This window comes from Sporobolomyces salmoneus (assembly GCF_050403485.1).
Source record: "Sporobolomyces salmoneus JCM6883 DNA, S_salmoneus_JCM6883_v1_ctg16, whole genome shotgun sequence".
Classification (NCBI taxonomy): domain Eukaryota; kingdom Fungi; phylum Basidiomycota; class Microbotryomycetes; order Sporidiobolales; family Sporidiobolaceae; genus Sporobolomyces; species Sporobolomyces salmoneus.
Genome location: NW_027481147.1, coordinates 116,821 through 134,677, shown reverse-complemented (window position 1 = coordinate 134,677; position 17,857 = coordinate 116,821). Strand labels below are relative to the sequence as shown.

The 17,857-nt window shown below is 52.2% G+C and overlaps 7 protein-coding genes across 7 annotated transcripts; 4 read left to right on the top strand and 3 right to left on the bottom strand.

The window, feature by feature from the left end:
• Nucleotides 1-172: 172 nt before the first annotated feature.
• On the top strand, nucleotides 173-1,959 carry JCM6883_007215 (alternative oxidase; the record flags this gene model as incomplete). Its single annotated transcript, XM_076631343.1, has 9 exons — nucleotides 173-335; nucleotides 398-627; nucleotides 716-841; nucleotides 925-949; nucleotides 1,026-1,125; nucleotides 1,204-1,316; nucleotides 1,386-1,556; nucleotides 1,648-1,693; nucleotides 1,770-1,959. The coding sequence occupies 9 exons, from the start codon at nucleotides 173-175 to the stop codon at nucleotides 1,957-1,959; spliced, it is 1,164 nt and encodes a 387-aa protein (XP_076488647.1).
• A 346-nt stretch (nucleotides 1,960-2,305) lies between these two features.
• JCM6883_007214 (uncharacterized protein) lies at nucleotides 2,306-5,168 on the top strand (the record flags this gene model as incomplete). Its single annotated transcript, XM_076631342.1, has 9 exons — nucleotides 2,306-2,411; nucleotides 2,566-2,736; nucleotides 2,818-3,097; nucleotides 3,170-3,463; nucleotides 3,532-3,671; nucleotides 3,738-3,839; nucleotides 3,904-4,776; nucleotides 4,838-5,065; nucleotides 5,140-5,168. 9 exons carry the CDS (start codon nucleotides 2,306-2,308, stop codon nucleotides 5,166-5,168), a joined length of 2,223 nt encoding a protein of 740 aa, XP_076488646.1.
• Nucleotides 5,169-6,127: 959 nt separating this feature from the next.
• JCM6883_007213 (uncharacterized protein) lies at nucleotides 6,128-7,312 on the bottom strand (the record flags this gene model as incomplete). The annotated part of the gene is made up of 1 exon (XM_076631341.1): nucleotides 6,128-7,312. One exon carries the CDS (start codon nucleotides 7,310-7,312, stop codon nucleotides 6,128-6,130), a length of 1,185 nt encoding a protein of 394 aa, XP_076488645.1.
• A 3,119-nt stretch (nucleotides 7,313-10,431) lies between these two features.
• JCM6883_007212 (uncharacterized protein) lies at nucleotides 10,432-11,486 on the bottom strand (the record flags this gene model as incomplete). Its single annotated transcript, XM_076631340.1, has 5 exons — nucleotides 10,432-10,457; nucleotides 10,517-10,843; nucleotides 10,906-11,055; nucleotides 11,122-11,411; nucleotides 11,479-11,486. The coding sequence occupies 5 exons, from the start codon at nucleotides 11,484-11,486 to the stop codon at nucleotides 10,432-10,434; spliced, it is 801 nt and encodes a 266-aa protein (XP_076488644.1).
• Nucleotides 11,487-12,103: 617 nt separating this feature from the next.
• On the top strand, nucleotides 12,104-13,001 carry JCM6883_007211 (Zn(II)2Cys6 transcription factor domain-containing protein; the record flags this gene model as incomplete). The annotated part of the gene is made up of 3 exons (XM_076631339.1): nucleotides 12,104-12,288; nucleotides 12,396-12,409; nucleotides 12,478-13,001. 3 exons carry the CDS (start codon nucleotides 12,104-12,106, stop codon nucleotides 12,999-13,001), a joined length of 723 nt encoding a protein of 240 aa, XP_076488643.1.
• Nucleotides 13,002-13,419: 418 nt separating this feature from the next.
• On the top strand, nucleotides 13,420-15,111 carry JCM6883_007210 (NAD(P)-dependent alcohol dehydrogenase; the record flags this gene model as incomplete). Its single annotated transcript, XM_076631338.1, has 9 exons — nucleotides 13,420-13,570; nucleotides 13,679-13,694; nucleotides 13,763-13,770; nucleotides 13,838-13,986; nucleotides 14,095-14,252; nucleotides 14,316-14,401; nucleotides 14,469-14,746; nucleotides 14,815-15,005; nucleotides 15,081-15,111. The coding sequence occupies 9 exons, from the start codon at nucleotides 13,420-13,422 to the stop codon at nucleotides 15,109-15,111; spliced, it is 1,068 nt and encodes a 355-aa protein (XP_076488642.1).
• Nucleotides 15,112-15,598: 487 nt separating this feature from the next.
• JCM6883_007209 (Zn(II)2Cys6 transcription factor domain-containing protein) lies at nucleotides 15,599-17,305 on the bottom strand (the record flags this gene model as incomplete). The annotated part of the gene is made up of 4 exons (XM_076631337.1): nucleotides 15,599-16,685; nucleotides 16,746-16,824; nucleotides 16,888-16,915; nucleotides 16,973-17,305. The coding sequence occupies 4 exons, from the start codon at nucleotides 17,303-17,305 to the stop codon at nucleotides 15,599-15,601; spliced, it is 1,527 nt and encodes a 508-aa protein (XP_076488641.1).
• Between the last annotated feature and the right edge of the window lie 552 nt (nucleotides 17,306-17,857).

Genomic DNA, 17,857 nt, shown 5'->3' with positions numbered 1-17,857 from the left:
AAGTCGATTCCAGTGAGAGCGAGCACGAATCGGTGGTCGCGGGTAGTCCCGTTACCCGTACACTTTGAGCGAATCGATCCGACGCCCAAAAAGTCAAAAGGCTTCCCGTCGCTCTCTCTCTCTCCCTTCTCTCTCCCTTCTCCTTCTCTCACTCATACAACACACAACTCGAATGCTATCACCCACTACGCTTCAACTAGGTCGCTCTCGACTACTCCTCGCTTCGACGAGATCCCTCCCAGTCGTCATTCGACATCCCTCGACTCTCTCCTTCTCCCGACTCGCTTCTACCTCTACTCCTCCTCATGAGCACTCTTACCAACCACATCCTAACGGTGAGTCCCTTCCTCCCTCGTGTCTCACGCCTCGCTGATCTCCTTTGTCTCACGTGACCTAGATCTCAAATCCTCCTCTTCCTCTCCCGAAGGTCCCTCTCCTCCTCCACAATCGCCATGGAGACCTTCTCGTCCTCACGAGCAATACCTCCTCTCCCATCCCGTCTACACTCAAAACGACGTCGAAGCCGTCAAAGTTCTTTATTTGCCGCCGAAGACTTTGGGGGAGAAAATCGCGAGGTTGTTGGTCGATTTGAGTAGGAAAGGGTTCGATTTCGTTACGAGGTACAAGGTGAGTCGTGTCTTGTTCTCGTCGGGTCGCGGAGAAAGAGACTGAAGTCGAGCTGACGAGAGTCTTTGATTGATTTGGGTGAATTCAGCATGCTACGCCAGAAGCGGCGGAAAAAGCGATGAAGGAAGCTGGGAAAGAAGGATTGTCGCTCAAGGAGAAGAGGGATGCAGGCTTTGCGATGTCGTTGGCGCAATGGGAATCAAGGATCTTATTCGTGAGTCGCTTTTCGTTTTCTCCTGTTGCGAGGTCGGAGCTGATTCTATCGAGCTCACTTCCTGGATTTTCTTTGAACCGTAGCTGGAGAGTATCGCTGGAGTACCTGGTAAGCCCATCGTTCCGTCTAGAGCGCTTTCGACACCGGATTCGCCGAGCTCGACTGATTCGTTCGATGTTTCTAGGTTTCACGGCTGCGATTTTGCGACATCTTCGATCTCTACGACTCATGAAGCGTGATTATGGAGTGATCAATACCTTGTTAGCTGAAGCTGAGAATGAAAGGTGAATTTTCTCCCTCGAAACCACTTCAAACGATTCGAAGCTGATCCTTCTCGTTCGACTCTTCGATGATTGACGTAGGATGCATCTCTTGACGTTCATGAAGATTGCTCAACCTTCCGCCTTCTTCCGATTGATGGTCCTCGGTGCACAAGGAGTTTTCTTCAACCTCTTCTTCCTCGCTGCCCTACTCTGTAAGCCCTCTACTTTCTCCCTCACATCGCTTCGTATCGAAGTCACTGACAGGTATGAGATGATTATAGCTCCTCGTTCAGCTCATCGTTTCGTTGCCTACTTGGAGGAAGAAGCTTGTTACACCTATACGCACGCGATCGAAGCGCTCGAACGAGGTGAGATTCCGGAATGGGAGGAAGGGAAACAGAAGGTACCGACTATTGCGAAAGATTATTGGAGGCTGGGAGATAACGCCACCAGTGAGTCTCTTTCATCTCTCTCTCTCGAGTCCTTCCAATCTCGCATTGAGCTCCTACTAACCTCGCGGTTCGGTGGTTCGCTCTTCTACAGTGAAAGATCTACTACTCGCTGTAAGAGCTGATGAAGCGGGTCATCGGTAAGTTAACCCATCTTTTCGCGCTCGGACAATCTTCCTTCTATGTCCTTGACTGACCTCACCTCTCCTCGAACAGATTCGTCAATCACACCCTCGCGAACTTGAACCCTGACGATCCAAACCCTGTAGCGATGAAACATGCGAGTCCAATCGAACAGGGCAACAAGCCAGGGATGACGAGGGAAGAGAGCTTCGCTTGGCTCGAGGAGGTCGAACGTGAGATGAGAGGGGATAAGTTGGGTGGCGTCGAGAGAGACAGGAAATGAGTAATGGAAGGAGAACCACGAGTGGCGTGAGCTTGATACTGTACAGTACCCTTTTCTCGTGAAGTTTTCTCCTCTGTTTCTGTTGTCTGTGCTCTTACTACTTGCGAATTAGTCATCTCATCTCTCTCATCTGCTTGCTGATTCGCTAGCGGGAGAAACGTTAACGCGCGCGAATCGATTCCATCGCGAGAAAGAGTTGAATGACGATTGGCGAAAGTGTGCGAACACCAATCAGTTTCCGAGCGATTGTCGCTCGCTTTCGCCTCTCTGTCCTTCTCTCTCTCCCCCATCTTTGTCGACTTCTAATCGACTTTGAACAACCACCACACACAACTTCACAATCAAGATGTCTGGACACAACGGAGACGGAGTCGCTAGCCATACGCGTCCTACTCCTTCCAACGCCAAAATCGCTCAACTCGAACAAGTTACTGTTCGTGTACCTCTCGATGGTGAGTCTACTTCTACTTGAGTCGTCCTCTACTCGATCTAAGAGGCTCGAGACGGGCCTTGCGAGGGGAAGTGGGGGATCGCGAGGAGCTCGTTCTTGAACGATTGAACGATCCAAGGAGCGCCTCTGACACATTCTACGTCCCTTCTGTGTAGGTGACCACCATGTCAGCAACTTCTCGCAAGCCCCTGTCGACAATATCCAAACTTCGATGAAAGCTGGACCTCGCGGACCTACTTCGATCGATGATCCCGTTGCTCGTGAACGAATCTCTCACTTCGACCACGAACGTATCCCTGAACGTGTAGTTCACGCTCGAGGAGCCGGTACGTCTCACGATCTTCCACTTTCTTTCTCGAATCAGAGAAATGAAAACTGACTCTTTCATTAATCGACGCTCTCGATAGGTGCTCACGGTGTCTTCAAGCTTCACACCTCGCTCGAGGATGTCTCTTGCGCCAAGGTCCTCACCGAAACCGGAGTCGAAACTCCCGTTTTCGTTCGATTCTCTACCGTTCTCGGTTCGAATGGTGCCGCCGAAACCGCTCGTGAAGTCCGTGGATTCGCTTGCAAGTTCTACACTCAAGAGGGTAACTGGGATATCGTCGGAAACAACATCCCCGTCTTCTTCATGCAAGATGGTGTTCAATTCGTCGACTTGATCCACGCTGGAAAGCCCAACCCCAGGTTCGTTTTCTTCTCTCAATTTTCTCCTCTCGTCAACTTCATAGTTTCCTGACTCTCCTCCCACTCATACAGGACCTCCTTGCCTCAAGCTCAAACTGCTCACGACAGCTTCTACGATTGGCTCTCCTTGACTCCCGATTCGCTCTTCATGAGTATCTTCGCCCTCTCCGACTACACCATCCCCCGTTCGTACCGTATGATGAAAGGATTCGGAGTCAACACCTTCGTTCTCGTCAACGCTGAAGGCAAACGTACCTTCGTCAAGTTCCACTGGCGACCTCAGCTCGGAGCTCACGGTCTCGTTTGGGACGAAGCCTTGAAGCTTGGAGGAAACGACCCTGATTTCCTTCGACGTGATCTCGCTGAGTATGTCTCTCTCTACTTTCGTCACCCTCGTCGAACGTCGCATTGACTCTTACTCCCCTCGAAATTAGTGCTATCGACGCTGGAGGATTCCCCAAGTGGGACTTCGGTGTTCAATTGATCACTGAAGAACAAGAACTCACTTTCGATTTCGATATCCTTGACTGCACGAAATGGGTTCCCGAGGAACTCGCTCCCATCAAGTGGGTCGGTAAGTCCGAGCTTTCCTTTCCTTCGGACGATGCAGAACTTTTAGCTCACATTCGACGGTCTACAGGTGAAATGACTCTCAACCAAAACCCTACGAACTACTTTGCCGAGACTGAACAAGTCGCTTTCTGTACTTCGAACGTTGTTCCCGGAATCGACTACTCGAACGGTGCGCCTCCTGTCTTCTGTTTCCTCTCTCTCACTCATTACTGACTCGGCTTCTCTCATCGTAGACCCCATGCTTCAACTCCGTAACTTCTCCTACCACGACACTCAAATTTCTCGTCTCGGAGGAGTCAACTTCCCTTCTCTTCCGATCAACCGATCCGTCTGCCCCTTCATCTCGACGATCCGTGACGGCCAACACCAACACCGAATCCCTGCTGGTCCTCACTACTACCCCAACCGATTCGAAACCCCCAACCAAGCCTCTCCTCACGGAAAGGGACAAAACTGGCTCGGAGGAGCGAAGACGGCGGCTGAACTCACTGCGACGAAGCCCGGAGCTCTCACTTTCGCCCCTTACAAACTCGAAGGAGTTCGTGGTCGACTCCGTCCCGAGCGATTCAACGAACACGTTTCGCACGCTCAACTCTTCTGGAACTCGTTGTCGAAGGTCGAACAACAACACATCATGCGATGGAACGAAGTCGATCACGATTTCGCCGTCGCCGTCGCTGAAGCTTTCGATATCGAAGTTCCTCAACCTGAGAAACCCAACCCTGGAAAGAAGACCGAGGGAGAACAACCTTTCTCCTTCCTTTCCCCCAACAACGGTTTCTCTGCCACCGGTCGTCGTATCGCCATCTTCGCCCTCGACGGATTCGATTCGCTTCAAGTCTCTGGAATGGTCGCTGCCGTTTCCGCTCTCGGATCGATCCCGAACGTCATCGGTACGAGGAAAGGACCCGCTTACCCTCGTGGGGTCAAGAAGGGAGATCAAAACGCTTCTGGAGTCATCCAAACCAACTTCACTCTCGAATCGGCTCGTTCGATCCTCTTCGACGCTCTCTTCATTCCCGACGGAGATGAAAACTTCGTCAAGCAACTCGAAGCTGGGCGTGCTCTTCACTGGATGCGTGAAGCCACTGGTCACTTCAAGACGAGTAAGTTTCTCAATTTTCGCTCTTTCACTCGATTTGATTTACTGACTATCTTCCTTCGCAGTCGGTGCTGTTGGAAACTCGATCTCCGTTCTCGCTCACAAGGCTCTTCCCGGAGACACCGACCTCAAAGCCGATCTCTCCGCCTCGTACTCGTCGAAGAAGGGATTCGTTCTCGCGCAAAACCTCGCTGGAGACGAAGCCTCGACTTGGCAAAAGATCAAGGGAGTGAAGGAACTCGCTGGTTTCGGAGCTGCCTTCTTCGACGCCGTTTCGAAACATCGTCACTGGGGTAAGCATCTTCCTTCTCACCCTTTTCTCTTCTCTTCTCAGTGCTGACCTCGATTTTCTCTTCCGTCGAAACAGACCGTGACGTTTCTGGCATCGCTTACTAAGCTTGCCTCTCCTCTGCTTGCCTTGTTGTCACCGTTTTCATTTGTACATGGCTCTTCGTCTCTTCTCTCTCGCACGTGTCGGTAGTATCGCAAATTGAAAAGTTACTTCTCAACTCTTTCCTACGCGAGAGGCTCGTGTCATTGCATGCTGTGCTCTCCAACGTTGCTTCGAGGACGTTTCGCGGGATCAGCAACTCGCTTCGATAGCTTGGCGGTGAAAACGCACCGAAAGTTTGATCCAGCAGATTCGCAGATACGAAGGAGAACTCTCGAGGGGAAGCCAGACCGGAGGAGAGAGAAGTCGCAGCAAATGCACGTTGAGCTCGATTTTCGATTCCGATCGCGAAATCGGGTCAAACATTCGAGAGGTTGCAGCCGGTTCCTGCCTCCAGGAAACGATGCCGGTCCCTTGAGAGCTCGAACTGTTGTCGGATCACAAGCGAGCAGCGGCCAGATGGATCATTCGAGAAGCGATATCGACAACCCTCTTTGACCATTTCCTCTCGAACGGAAGGTATCTTTAACACATGAGACAGCTCGCTCACAACGAGGGCTCTCTCTCATGGTGCTCGTCGGTAACGCCTGTCGTTCTCTGCGAAGAAAGCGAGTCATCGAGACTGAGCAGCGAGAACTGAGTCGATTACCCGCTCTCTTTCCCGTAACAGTCAGAGATCGGTAGAGAGTTCACATTTCGCAAGAGACTGATAGTAACGGCAAGACGCACAATAGCAAGAGATCACCAACTCCACCGTCCGTTTCTTCGCCTCACTTCTTTCCTCTCGTCTTCGATTCCTCTTTCTACTTTTCCACGTCCGTTTCTGAGCTCCGGAACATTTCTCGCGGTGGTGCTTCGCTTCGTAGTTGGGTTTCCCACTCTGTCGAAGCTAGGGGGATCAGGCACGAGCGCATTCGTAAATGCGAGAAGAAGACTCACCGATTTTCCACAGATCATCTCGAATTCAGTCCTCTTCCTCGAGTTCACTACGATACCAACGAGCCTCGCTCCCTTCTTCCGTTTCATCTTTCCACACAAGTAAAGGCACGTAACTTTCAACGCCTAGGGGTCGAAGTGCCACCAAGCAAACCGGTTCTGAACTTGGCGAGTCAGGGAGTCGACGTACAGGAATCGACTCATAGTCGCTGAAACTGAATCGTTCACTGACGAAATTCTTCAAAGTTGCGGGACACGCGGCGAGAACCCTTTCGAGAGAGATGTTCGCTTCCACAATCCGCGAGTCTAAGAGATAGACGTCGACATCTACCAACGAACGGAGATGCGGGAGATGGTGAACGAGGTCGGAGAAGAGATTGGAGTCTGAAGAGCAGATCTGGACCCGGAGTATTGTCAAGCGAGGACAGGTCGATAGGAAATGGTAGCTGTGATCGCGGATAAGGGGGGCGGTGAGGTTGCATAGATGAAGGACTGATGGATCGAGTTGGTTGAATATGTAGGCGCTGAGACTTGCCGTGCCGGTCTCGCTCCCTGCGACGCAGACTTGAAGCTTTTCCAGTTTCTTGCGTGGAGTCGAGAGAGGGATCGCTTCAAGACCGGCCTCCGGGGCAGAAACAGAGGGCAACACTACTACCAGGCTGCGAAGGGCCGGGAAACCTGCGTTGAAAACCTGGGCGACCTCAATCGTCCATTCGATTCTACTGCCAGTTTTGAACTCGAACTTCCTAAGTTGCGGCAAAGCACTGGCAGCTCGAAGGATCGTTGAAAATGCTGAGCTAAGTCTCCATTTATCCCTTAGCTTGAAGTTGAGCCGGTTTAGTGACAACGTCAAATTCAGGACGAGAAGTAGGTTGTCCAGAGATTCAGCCTCCTCCTCCTCCTGCACGTCGTCATCGTCTACGTCGTCGTCATCTTCGTCCTCATCTTCGTCCTCATCTCCGCGAATCATGACACGGACGAGTTCTGCGAGTTGAGGGAACTTTTCGAAATGTTGCGCGAGAGAACGAGTCGACCGCCAATTGATCTTGACGAGCCTCCAGCGGAGAGCCTGACCGATAGGAGCGAATTGTCGACATACCAAGGAGATGGATTTGCCGTTGGACACGGTCTGTTTGACGTCTTCTCTGCGACGAGCACGAAGGTGAAAAGCGATCTCGGCGATTATCTCAAGGGGAAGGGAAGGTATCGACATTATCGAAAGGGGAAGGAGAGCAAGAGTTTCAGCGGAGGAAGAGCGATTCGAAGGAGACGGAGTGAGACGGAGATGAAGGCGATGGGAGAGAAGAGGGAGAGAGCGCGCGAAAGTAGAAGTTTTGAGGGATAACAGAGACACGGGACCGTCTACGGGCCCTTGGCATGTCAGTCTGGAGTACAGCAGTCAGTCGAGCAGCAGAACGAGCTCACCTGAGAAGAGCTAGGCGGTTAGGCTTGATTTAGAGATGAACTTGAATCGAGGGCGACTTTGAGTGAGAGTGAGAGCGAGAGTCGTTCGACCGCGTCGAGCCGTATGCTTCTGTAGCTGCTAGCGTGCTTCGCGTGGCGGCCTGATAGATCGAGTGAAGGGTACGAGATCGAAGGTCGGATCCGAAACTTCAAGTGTTTCCCTTCTTCACTTCACTTCCATCTCCGGCTAACTATTTCTGATCGCCCATTCTGACCTGCGCAAGCTCCGCGAGCCATCTGAGACACGACCGCCAAAGCTTCTAACCCTTCTGACTGCTCCGGCGTTTCGCATCAACTTTCGGTTCGACTGGGCACGACACATCGCAGGAAGACTACTACTTTGACGACACAGAGTACATGAACCCGGGCAGAACTTGTGCGAAAGAAAGTGTGAGTTGCGTCCCCCTTAGTCGCTAACTCCGCTCGATTCGCTGACCGACTCTTCCCTCTTCTCGACTTTCAGACCCAATCGCTCTGCTCTTGTTCAAACCGAGAGTTACTCGCTGAGCACGAAAGGAGCGTCCCCGACTAACAAGTTTTTTCACCGCAGGCGAGAACCTCGTATCGTTAAGACGAACAGAGACTTTCTCAAGCCGACAGCAGAAGGATCACGAAGCGCCTGTAGGCGGTGAATTACTACAAGACGAGAAAGACTCGGAAGAACAATAATCGATGTACGCGACTGGCTGATTGGGCGCAGAAACAGAACTCGGGAGTTGGTCGGGAGAATCGAAACGCTGTCGGAAGGTATTGGCCGGCGGTCGATCGAGACACTCGAGGAGGATCTACTGAATTTTACTCTTGCTGAGGAATACGCTCCATGCTGCCGGGCTAGTTGCCGCTTTCGACGATTCCCAGATCTCGCCCCCAGCTTTGCATCGACTCGTGAAGAGATCTTCTGCTCCCGCTTGCGTCCGCTCCGGATCGACGCTGCTCTCGCAATGCTCGCCTCGCAACTTGTCATCGACTTTGTGAGTCCTTGCTGATGCTCATTCTCCCGCGAGCGATCGAGCTGATCGCGGTTTCGGCTCTCGCTCTCCGGCAACAGCGCAGCCTCTACCCTGAGCTTCGGCATCACAAGGAGTTTGATTTAAAAAGCGTGTCAGTCCGAGGCGAACAATGTCTACGTAGTCTAGATCCGAGTTGTACGGATTCTGTCAATGCAAAACGTTAGTTTACTCTCATGATTTCTTACAGCTCGAGTCGTCTTCCTAAGCCTACGCAGTGCTCCGAACCGTTCTGGCTCATCCTTGACTCTTCCAAAGGTGGACTGCCTACCCTATCTCCGACCCGTGCGAATCGAAAATCGTCGAGCCCAAGATTCGCTGACGAGCGAGTTCCTCCTGCTTGCCCTGCCTTACTTGAGAGGGGGTCAAATGGATTGAGAAGCTACCGAGTCCATCCACTCGGTAAGTACTCGTCTCTTCCTCCGTTCATCTCTCCGAAGGAACCGAGTGTTCACGCTGAAAAGTCCGCCCTGTTTCTAGCTCTGCGTCTTACCCCGCCATTGTATCTTGGCACCTTTTGATCTCTCGCGATCCTTAGCGGAAGATCTCCCGTCGTCGAGGAGAGAAGATTTCGCCTCACAGTTCGACGTTCTCATTTTCATGATTTCTCGGTGATTCTTTTGACTCGTATTTCAACCAACAAGACACCTTCGATCTACGGCATTCACCTCCTACACGAACGAAGGTCGGAGGAGCGCGCAAAGAAAGAGAGAGAAGCTCACTCAACTCGAGAACTCGAGAATCTCGGAATTCTGCAACGATATCTATCGAGACGATTCAACCCCTTTCTGCCGTTTCCCCTTCCACACTCTCGATATCCTGTTCCGCGCAGTAGAAGGCTCACACACCCCCTCTCCAGCTGTACGAGGTCGAGGAGAGAGAGAGAGAGAGGGTAGATCTCGATTCGAAAGAGAGTGGACAGTCGTCGGGTTGATCGGAGTTCATTCGCTGCTAAGTCGTCGTTGGAACTGAGAACCCGAGGAATCGATACAGTAGTCGTATGCGAGCGTGGACTGGACTACGAGGTGCGTTTGCTCCGCTCCTTCGAGGTGATCTCCGGTTCCCTCTGCTTTCCTACCCGCACTGTTCTCGTCGAGATCCCTGCGCTCTTGCTCTTGTGTTCGTGTACTCAAGAGTCGGTGTTCTGTTCGTTGTTGATGGAACGAGTGCTGATGATGAACGAGGAGAGGGTAGAGAGAACGAAGGTGCAGTTTGAGGAGTCGGAGAGCGCTTCGAAGCCATTGTTCGAGTCGGGGACAAAGGGCTTTGGAAGTCGAATGGTTTCGACCCCACACTTGATTTTGGCGTTCGATGTAGTGAAATTGTTGAGCACAAGTCAAAAGCAACCCATAAATCTGGTCGATGTAATATGCCTTCGGTTTTGCCATCGATATTCTTAACCTTCTGGCCTTTTGGCTTAGATCAAGTGTAGTATCTGTTCTTACCAGTGTGATTACTGGTAGCTCCCCATTGGGGAGCTCATTCAATCACTCTAATCTTTGAGAGCCGGTACAGCGAGTTCTTGGGCTTGCCCTCCTCGCTGTCGCGATGGCCCTTCCATTCCACTCCAGGTTGGCGCTGTCGGGCATCCCCCGAAATTGTTATCTCTTTTGCTACTTTTCCCTACTTTTTAGTGTTGTGAGTTTCTCGCCCTCGTTCTCTTGCTTCGTCTCTGGTTCCTGCTCTCTCGCTCTCTCATCTGGACGCTGTCTCCGTTGGATGCTCTCTTTGTCTCTCGCGCAAGAACTTGAACACTAGAGCTCCAGATGCGGTTCCCTCTCGCTCGCTCTCGCCTCTTTGTTTTCAGCGAAGCTCTCGTTTTCGTTTTGGAAAGACACGATTCCTATCAACTAGCTTACACTCACTCTTCCCTAATCGAGACTACACCTGTATCGCGACACCCTACGGCACCGGAAGAGGTCTGACCTGATTCCTTTGCGACTGACTCTTAGCTCGTTCGAGTCGCGAGGCCGGAACGATTGGGGATTGAAGGTTCTTCATGAACGGAGGTGGAGTCGGAGGATTCGGTTTGACGGGAAGTACGGGAGGCGGAGGGGCAGCAGGAGAGAAAGAAGCGAGAAGAGAACGAGAGAGTCGACGGAGGTAAGAAGTTTGCGAAGTGACGGAAGGTTGAGCATGGTTTTGACGAGTCAGAGGAAAAGAAGGAGGTGCGGGGATATCGAGTTTTGGGAGTTCGGGACGTTGGCGTGGTAGAGGAGCGGAAAGAGGAGGATCGTAAGGAATTTGAGAGGGGACGACGAGAGAAGCTGCAACTGACCAAAGGTCGAAATCAATGAGCGCAGGTCTATGAGGAGAGAGCAAAGGTCTGACTCACCTGCAGTCGAGTAGAATGAGACGTCCCCGCCAGGTTGATCATGCGAAACGCGACCTTGCAAGGAGGATTGAGGAGCGAGGCGATGAGACGACGTGCGATCGAGGCCTTGCCCAGTCGCGACACCTTGTCGAGATTGATACGAAGAGTACGCTGTCGCAAGAAAAACCGATTAGCTCGATCGTATCGTCAAGGACGAGGAGAACGAGAAAAGCTCACGTTGATGGAATTCCTCGATCTCGACTGGAGTATAAGTCGTCACCGCTTCTTTGCCCAACCATTTCTCGACAAAACTGCTCCTATGGGTGTAAGCCGTTGTTTCTCCTTCCTCTGCGAGAAGCTCCCGACCACCGCGAGATCGATTCGATTTTGACTTCCTCGCGTGTCTTCCACGCCTGATGACGATGAAGAGCCATACGAGAGCTCCAACGAGACCTTCGAAGAGGAACACTCCGGCGATAGCGAGTCCGATGAGAGCTCCTGTCGAGAGGAAGTTGTCCGACTCGCACCTACGTTCGAGAGATTCTGAGAGTGAGCACAAGAAGTCGACCCGAGTGATCGAGGAAAGTGACGTACCCGCTCATATAGCGACTCCGTGGCGACGAACTAGCTGGAAGTGATTCAGAGAAGAGCAAGAAGGATCTGAGGTAGGAGAGGCTCGAGAAAGATGGGTCTCCGGTCGCTCTCCGCGGTGTTCGAACGAGAAGTGATCACGGGACAGTCTGGAACTCAACGACTGCTTACCTCGTAGCCTAGGCTTTACTGTAGCCGAGGCGCACTTGGAGGCGCAAGTTAGCTCGAGCGATGGGAGAACGAGAGGTGTAAGCTTACAGAGTTGCCTCGCCTCGAGCTAATCAAAGCGCGGCCGAGACGCAGGGCACCCACTCTCCTATCGATTTGCGAACGCGGGGGTTCTGGATGGGCACGAGAGACGGGGGCGGAATCGACAACTCGATTCGGAAGGAATCTCGCTCGCAGCTTGGAGGCAGTAATGGAGATCCGAGGAGTACCAACGAGCCCGAGGAGTTGCCGCTGCCGGTCGAAGAAAGGGAGAGAATGGGAAGAAGAGGAGGGGTCCGAGCGACACGAGTCGAGACTGAACGAGGTGCCTGCTCAAAGGGGTCGACACGACGACGACCTTTGTTGTCTTCCCGAAGCTTCTTTCCTTCCTTCCTGTTCCGCTCACTACCGAAAACCATCGATGGATCACCATCAATCGAACGGATATAGTCACGAACCAGAACGGCGAGAGGATGGCTCGTCGAGGAGGGAGGGGGACAGTGGGTCGGCAACTTCTCCCAATGGGAGCGGGAATGGGAGTAACGACATGACGAAGAGGCGTAAAGGACCACCTGCGGATGGTCGTAGGCATTTGAGCTGTGAAAAGTAAGTTCAGTTCATTTCGAGCGAAGACGATATCGAGGCGGTTACTGACGGCGACGTCCATCCTGCTGCCTCGCCTTATTCTATCATAACCTACCGTGATCCTGTAGTTGTCGAATCAGGAGTGAGTTCCCTTTCCAAGGACTGAGATCCATCTGAGTTTCGCTGACCTGAGTTGAGTCGAGTGAGTAGAAATGAGATGCTCGAGGACTTCTCCGTGTCTGAGCTGTAAAATGAGAGGGGACGAATGTGTATGGGTCGGAGCAGCGCCAAACGGGAACGCGAACGAAGACGAAGTCGAACAGACGCAAATGGAGGTGAATCGCTTGAAGAAACTCGTCGACATCCTCCTCACTCGCCTCGAACAGCAAGACGAACAGATCGAACGACAATTCCCAAACAATCCGGCTCTACCTCCTCCTCCTCCTCCTCTCGTCCCGAGCAAACGAGGTCCTCCTCCTTCGAACCAATCTTCTTCGACTCGTCCCTACGATCCTCGACACCCTTACCCTGATCCTCCTCTTCACATGAACGGGCGACAAAGAGGACCGAATCCCGTCCCATCGTCCTCGTCGTCGTGGGATGTTGACATCGTAGTCCCGTCTGGAAGTTCGAGAGGAGGGGCTGGAGGAGGAGGAGCGAATCCAGCGAGTGGACGTGATTACTTGGTCGATTCTTCGATCTCTACGGCGGGTTACCAGTCGCAATATCGATGACGACGAGGCTGAGTGAGCTCGAGAAAGAAAGTTGATTTTGAAGGAGTTTGTTTTCCGTTTCTCGTTTGGCTTGATTTGTTCGTTGTACCGTACTTGGTTGATATGCAGTATTCCGTTTTATTACCCAGCTCGTGGAACAGCTTCTGTCCGACGTCGAAGCCGACCCCCTTGCGCTCGCTTTCCGCCGCGAGTTGCACTTGAGTGAGCTGAGTTGCGATCAACGCGATCGCGCTTTATAAGCTTTGTGTTCGGTTTCGGTCTTCGCTCCCAATCGCGCTTTCGAGGGATTCGAAATGCGCAACGTCATTCCGAACCTGACGAATGAGAGCTGCTCTCCCAACTTCTGCTTTCGTTCCGTTCTGCTTCCTTTCTCCTTTCTCTCACTTTACCTCCACTCCAAAGTACTTTTACAACAATCATGTCTTCTTCCTCCGACCTTCAATTCAAAGGATACGCCGTCCACGACACTTCGAAATGGACCGAGTTCAAGGTCATCGAGTTCCAACCCAAGACTGCTGACGAACACGACGTTGATATCGCAATTCAATACTGTGGTATCTGTGGATCTGGTCAGTCTCCATTCCACAAGCGTTAAGAGGGGTTGGTGATGATGCGGCCTCGAAGTTGAGTAATGCTGACCGAGGTTGCTCGCTCTTGCTTGCGCTGTTATCTAACAGATGTTCACACCATCACGTAAGCTTATCTTTCCTCCACTCTCTCTTTAGTCACGTGTTATACTGACATTGAGATCTCGCAAACAGTGGTGGATGTTAGTTTTTTCTTTCTTGCGACCGAACGCCCCCTTTCCTCAAAACTGATTTTGCTCCGTTGTACAGGGGGAGACATTCCTTTACCTCTCGTCGTAGGACACGAGGCTGCCGGTATCGTGAAGAAGGTTGGATCGAAGGTTTCCGAATTCAAGGTTGGTGACCGTGTCGTCGTTGGTGCTCAAGTTTCCTCCTGCATGGAGTGCAACCCCTGCAAGGTGAGCCTTTCGTCTCTCTCGGGTCCGATCGATGCTCCAGTCCTTTCTGCTGTGAACGTCTGGGAACGAAGAACTCATCCTTTTCGCTCCTTTGCCTCTCTGCGATAGACCGACAACGAGAACTACTGCCCCAAGCAAGTCGACACCTACGGAGCCAAGTACCCCGACGGTGTTGTCGCTATGGGAGGTTACTCGACTGCGATCCGTGCTCCCGAGAAGTTCGTCTTCAAGGTTCCCGACGCTCTCGAGCTCGATGATGCTGCTCCGTTAGTCGGAATTTTCTCTTTCTCGATACTACGAGCGAGTGCTGACCACTCGTGTCCTTTCAGTATGGCTTGTGGTGGTCTTACTGTGTTCGGACCCATGTACCGATGGGGAGTCTCGAGCAAACACAAGGTTGCTATCGCCGGATTAGGTGCGTTTCCAGCCATACTCTACCTACAGTTGTCGGTTCAGAGCTGATTCATTAGGGCTATATCCAGGAGGATTGGGCCACTTCGCAGTTATGTTCGCCGCCGCGTTGGGAGCTGAAGTTACCGTTCTCTCTCACCAAGCCAACAAGAAGGACGACGCCCTCAAGATGGGAGCCAAGCACTTCGTCTGCACTGCCGACGACAAGTGGGAGGAACCCCTCAACATGCAATTCGATTACATTCTCTCGACTATCGATATCGCCAGCAAGATGCCTCTCGACCAAATCCTCGGCACCTTGAAGATCAACGGAAACTTGCACATTTGCGCCATGCCCGATGATGAATTCGTAAGTTCTCGCATCTATCGAAACAGAAATGAGTCTCGACTGACTCTTCTCGTTCTTGTTTTTCGCAGAAATTTAAATCGCAAACTCTCGCTGGTAACGGTGCTTCGATCTCGGTCAACCACATCGGTTCGAAGAAGGAGGCCAACGCCATGTACAAGCTCGCTGCTGAGAAGGGAATCAAGACCTGGAAGCAAGTCATTCCCATGAAAGATGTCGGACAGGGAGTTCAAGGTGTCAAGGACAACTCTGTCCGTTACCGGTACGTCTATCTGCTTCTTCTATCTCTCCTGCTCGAGTCTTATTGACTGACTCTTACTCGCCTTCACGTCGACAGATACGTCCTCAAGCAAGACATCGATGCCTAAACGCAATCTCGTCTTCCTCTTACCTTAGTCGAACGCAGTCCCCCATCTGTTGCTAGTCATAGATCTTTGTAGATAGTCGCACACTGTTTAGACGCAAAGGAGAAATGCAAATAGTAGTATTTGTTACCATCTTTCGCAAAGTTTCCCGAGACTCGACGCAATGCGAGTCAGGTTCGTAAGAGAGCCTGATGGCGACTCGCATGACTGAGTCATCTCACTGTCGTATCGAAAGTGCCTGCTCAAGCGCTTGTCGCCTTGCGAGCGCTACGAGAACCGTCGAGAGGTTTTCTAGCTGTTCTCTCTTGGAGTTTTCAACCTCCGTCTGATCAGGAAAATGTCTCTATGTCGGGGCTATACATTGTCAAGAGAATGGTACAAAGGATTCGTGAGATCTACAACCGAAGAGAAAGAAGCGCAAGAAGAGATTCTAAAAGTGTCCATCTTCTTTCCTCGGTAAATTCTAGTTCACTCTCTGCCACACCACCGATCAATCGTCGAGGTCATTGAGTAGGTTTCTGATGCTCGGGATCACGATCTTTGGCGACGAAGTGACTCGAGGTTCTTCAGAGGTTTTCTTCTTGTCGACGAGAATCGCTTCCTCCTTCTCCTTGTCCTCGTCCATCGCCTCGACCGACTTCTCAATCTCCTGCTCTTCTCCCTCCTTCTCTACATCTTGGGTCGTCTCCTCGCTCGTTCCGTCTGCTTCCCGCTCTCTCGCTTCGTCCCTCACCGCCGAAAGAGGAGTATAAGGTTGAACTCGAGCCGAAGTCGTCGATTCGTAACGAGAGAAGGCGGGCCAAGACTTGGAGATCGACATGGCTTTCGAACCGAGAGCAGGCGACGACGTACTCGAGAGGGGGAAGAACGAGGCGGAAGTAGGAGTCGCGGAGTAAACGGGAGTCGGAAGAACATAGTTAGGTCGTCGGCGAGAAAGGGAAGGAGTAGTCGTCGAGGTAGAGGAGAGACGGTGAGCGGAACGAAGAGGGAGAGCCGAGCCTGGGGAATCGAGTCCGGCGCGAGAAGGGATCTTGAGCGGTGGGAGGTCGGAAAAAGACGAACGGGATTGAGGGACGGATCGTTCGCGGATAGGGGCGAGCGTTGGAGAGGCTGACGGCGAGACAGTTGGCGTGGTGGAAACGGGAGCACGCTTGCTGAGAACGGGCGACGTTGAGGAACTCTTCCTCTTTTCGATCGGATGATAGCCAGAATAAGTTGCTCGAGGTTCGTATGGACGATTCGGGACCCAGTGAGGGGGACGATCGGACGCCGAGAGTCGGAAAGAACGTTGGGAAGGAGGATGAGGTTTGATACGTTGAATCGCTCGCTCGTCTAAACGACGAGGCAACTTGTGAGGTCCTCCTCGTTCGTAGTCGTCCGACGCTCGAGATCGCTTCGTGCTGATGAGAGAAGGTAGTTTGATAGGCTCCCCTTTCGTACCTTCGACGAGACGTTTCGCTTCGGCATGGAAAAGTTCAAATTCGTGTGGAGTGAGGCGTAAGAGTCGTGCGAGAGTATTTGCCTCCTTGCGGAGTCGTCCAATTTCGATCCGATTCGCAGCTATCTGAGTCGACAGGCTTTAGATCGTGGAAGAGTCAGCTCCGCTCAAAGATCGAAGGCAGAAGGACGAAACTTACGATCCTGGAGGAGGTTTCGCAGCCTCTGGTGGAAAGGTTCCGGCCTGTTCCCAAGTGCATTTAACTCTTCGCATAGAGCCTAAACATATCGAGAGTCAGCTTACGACGGAATTGAGCGATACAAAAGAGGAGAAAGTCTCACAAGTCGCGCAAGGTAAATTGCGATCACACTGTTCGTTGAGGAAGAGTCAACTTATGCTGCAGAGGGTGAAGATCGTTTCGCTTACCTTTTGTTTGCTCGTTCGACATTGATCACACGACCTAACCTGAGATGCTCTAACTCGAGGCACAGTGCTATGAACCGAAGTTCGGGAGACGAGAGGGCGATATCCGGCGAAACGAGAGACTGTAGGAGGAGAAGGAGGGGGTGGCGGTATCCTCCTGACTGATGCTTCGGGCGGTGGAGAGGGAGAGGTCTGGCAGAGATTGCGGAACCGTGCGGCGAGAGAGGTCGGAGCATCACGGGTGTTCGGATCAGCCGAGACTTCCTCCTTGTCGTCGTCGAGGATTATGACAGAGTCGTCGTCAGAGTGTGGCGACTGAGGAGGTGAAGGAGTCATTGTAGAGAGGGCGAGAGTGAGAGTTGATGAGAGATTTCGAGTCTGAAGGAAGACAAAAGACAAACAGGACACGAGACGTCCTTGCACCGAACGAGCAATCAAAGAGGATCGTGCACGATCCGCGGAGTCGGTCAAATGGCCTGTTCGGACTTCCAGGAGGTCTGTGTCAATGGAGAACCTCAGCCGCGCTTGACAATAAAGCGGTTCGTGCGCTCCGAACGAACAATGCACCTCGAGGGCGAACGTCGGAGTTCCATGCTCCGCCATCTCCGAAGTTGGAGGCTCAATTCAGCATCGGCAATAGGACAAGTTGAATGGGCTTGTGTCAAAAGGAGAGAAGGAGGAATTCTCTCGTGACTCTTGAGCTGTTTCAACTCGGCGTACTTTTGACGAAAGCGTTCACTTGAAGACGTAGGTTCCTCGTTCGGATCGGTCTGGTCCTCACTAGCGAAGAGTACGTTAGCTGATGCGAACGGAGACTCGAAGGGAAATACGAAGACGAACGGATTTTCGCGGGCGGAATCGTCCGGGACGAAGTCGATACCCACTCAG